Source organism: Cyprinodon variegatus, unplaced genomic scaffold (genome assembly GCF_000732505.1).
Source record: "Cyprinodon variegatus isolate N-32 unplaced genomic scaffold, C_variegatus-1.0 Scaffold111, whole genome shotgun sequence".
Classification (NCBI taxonomy): domain Eukaryota; kingdom Metazoa; phylum Chordata; class Actinopteri; order Cyprinodontiformes; family Cyprinodontidae; genus Cyprinodon; species Cyprinodon variegatus.
In genome coordinates, this window is record NW_015150564.1 from 612488 (window position 1) to 613818 (window position 1331).

At 38.8% G+C, this 1331-nt stretch overlaps 1 protein-coding gene across 1 annotated transcript in view; it reads left to right on the forward strand.

Annotated features, from left to right (window-relative positions):
* Positions 1–1331, forward strand: part of LOC107084908 (retinal-specific ATP-binding cassette transporter-like) — a 57032-nt gene that overhangs the window by 45501 nt on the left and 10200 nt on the right. Inside the window, exons 34-37 of the mRNA XM_015374968.1 lie at positions 199–273; positions 358–527; positions 687–864; positions 946–1061. Coding sequence (XP_015230454.1) covers positions 199–273; positions 358–527; positions 687–864; positions 946–1061 — 539 coding nt within the window. The remainder of the gene's footprint in view (positions 1–198; positions 274–357; positions 528–686; positions 865–945; positions 1062–1331) is intronic.

Below are 1331 nucleotides of genomic sequence, written 5' to 3' on the forward strand. Positions count from 1 at the left end.
GCACTCAGCAGAGATGCTGATTATTTTATTTAGGGATTATCTGGATCTCCAGTAAATAATGATATCAAGACAGGTATCTTAGACCTAATATCTTTTAAATAGACTTTAATTATATCTGGGGTGGAACTCCCTTCTTGAAAATTTTGATGTTTTTACTTAGATATCTGTTGAAACTGTAACTATACATTTTGTTTTCAGGGTCAATATTCCAAACAAACACTTGAAGGACTAGGGAAATTCCTGAGATATATTGAAACGCAGAACAATGTCAAGGTTAGATCATATTTACCCACAGATTTAATGATTTAATTCCCTGTCAGTATTAGCATGATGTTAATCAGCTTCATTTTATCCTAGGTATGGTATAACAATAAGGGCTGGCATGCCATGGTGTCTTTTATGAATGTGGCCAACAATGCCATCCTTCGTGCAAACCTGCCAAAGGGAGCTGATCTGAATGAATATGGGATCACTGTCATCAACCACCCTTTGAATCTGACCAAAGAGCAGCTCTCTGAGATCACTGTGTGAGTGAGCATCACCTTTATGACCTTTCCCCCATCGATTCTACTGCTTCTGTTGCAAAGGATGTTCAATTTCTCCATTCGTTAACAGAAATCAGCAAATAATGACCTTTTTTTTTTAGATATGGCTCATGGAAACGCTTCCTTTTCTCTCTTTCCCAGTCTGACTACTTCAGTGGATGCGGTGGTGGCCATTTGTGTCATTTTTGCCATGTCCTTTGTCCCAGCTAGTTTCGTCCTCTATCTCATCCAGGAGAGGGTAACTCAGGCCAAACACCTGCAGTTTGTTAGCGGTGTCAGTCCACTGGTGTACTGGATAGCCAACTTTCTGTGGGACATGGTACAGTGACCTAGTTACCTTTTACAGTTTAATCTAGGCCATGTAATTAGAGCTTGAAGTGCTTCCTGTGACTATCTCCAGATGAACTACTCTATCAGTGCTGCAATGGTGGTGGAAATCTTCCTCTTTTTCCATAAGAGATGTTATACCTCCCCAAGCAATCTTCAGCCACTCATTGCCCTACTTATGCTGTATGGGTGAGTAAAACTTATTATGTTCTCAGTTTTATCTATTTCCAAATATAGAAACTGAAACTGAAAAACAAATAGCTTAAAAAGACTACATTTGGGCTCATAACTGCTGAAATACTTGCAGACTTTCAAAATAAATGACACCCCCGGGTAAACAAATGTAAAAAAATAAATAAATAATTTATAATTTAAACCTAAGATATACAGTACAGAAGGGGTGTGCATTGGCACTGCCCTCACGATTCGATTCGATTACGATTCACCAGGTAACGATTC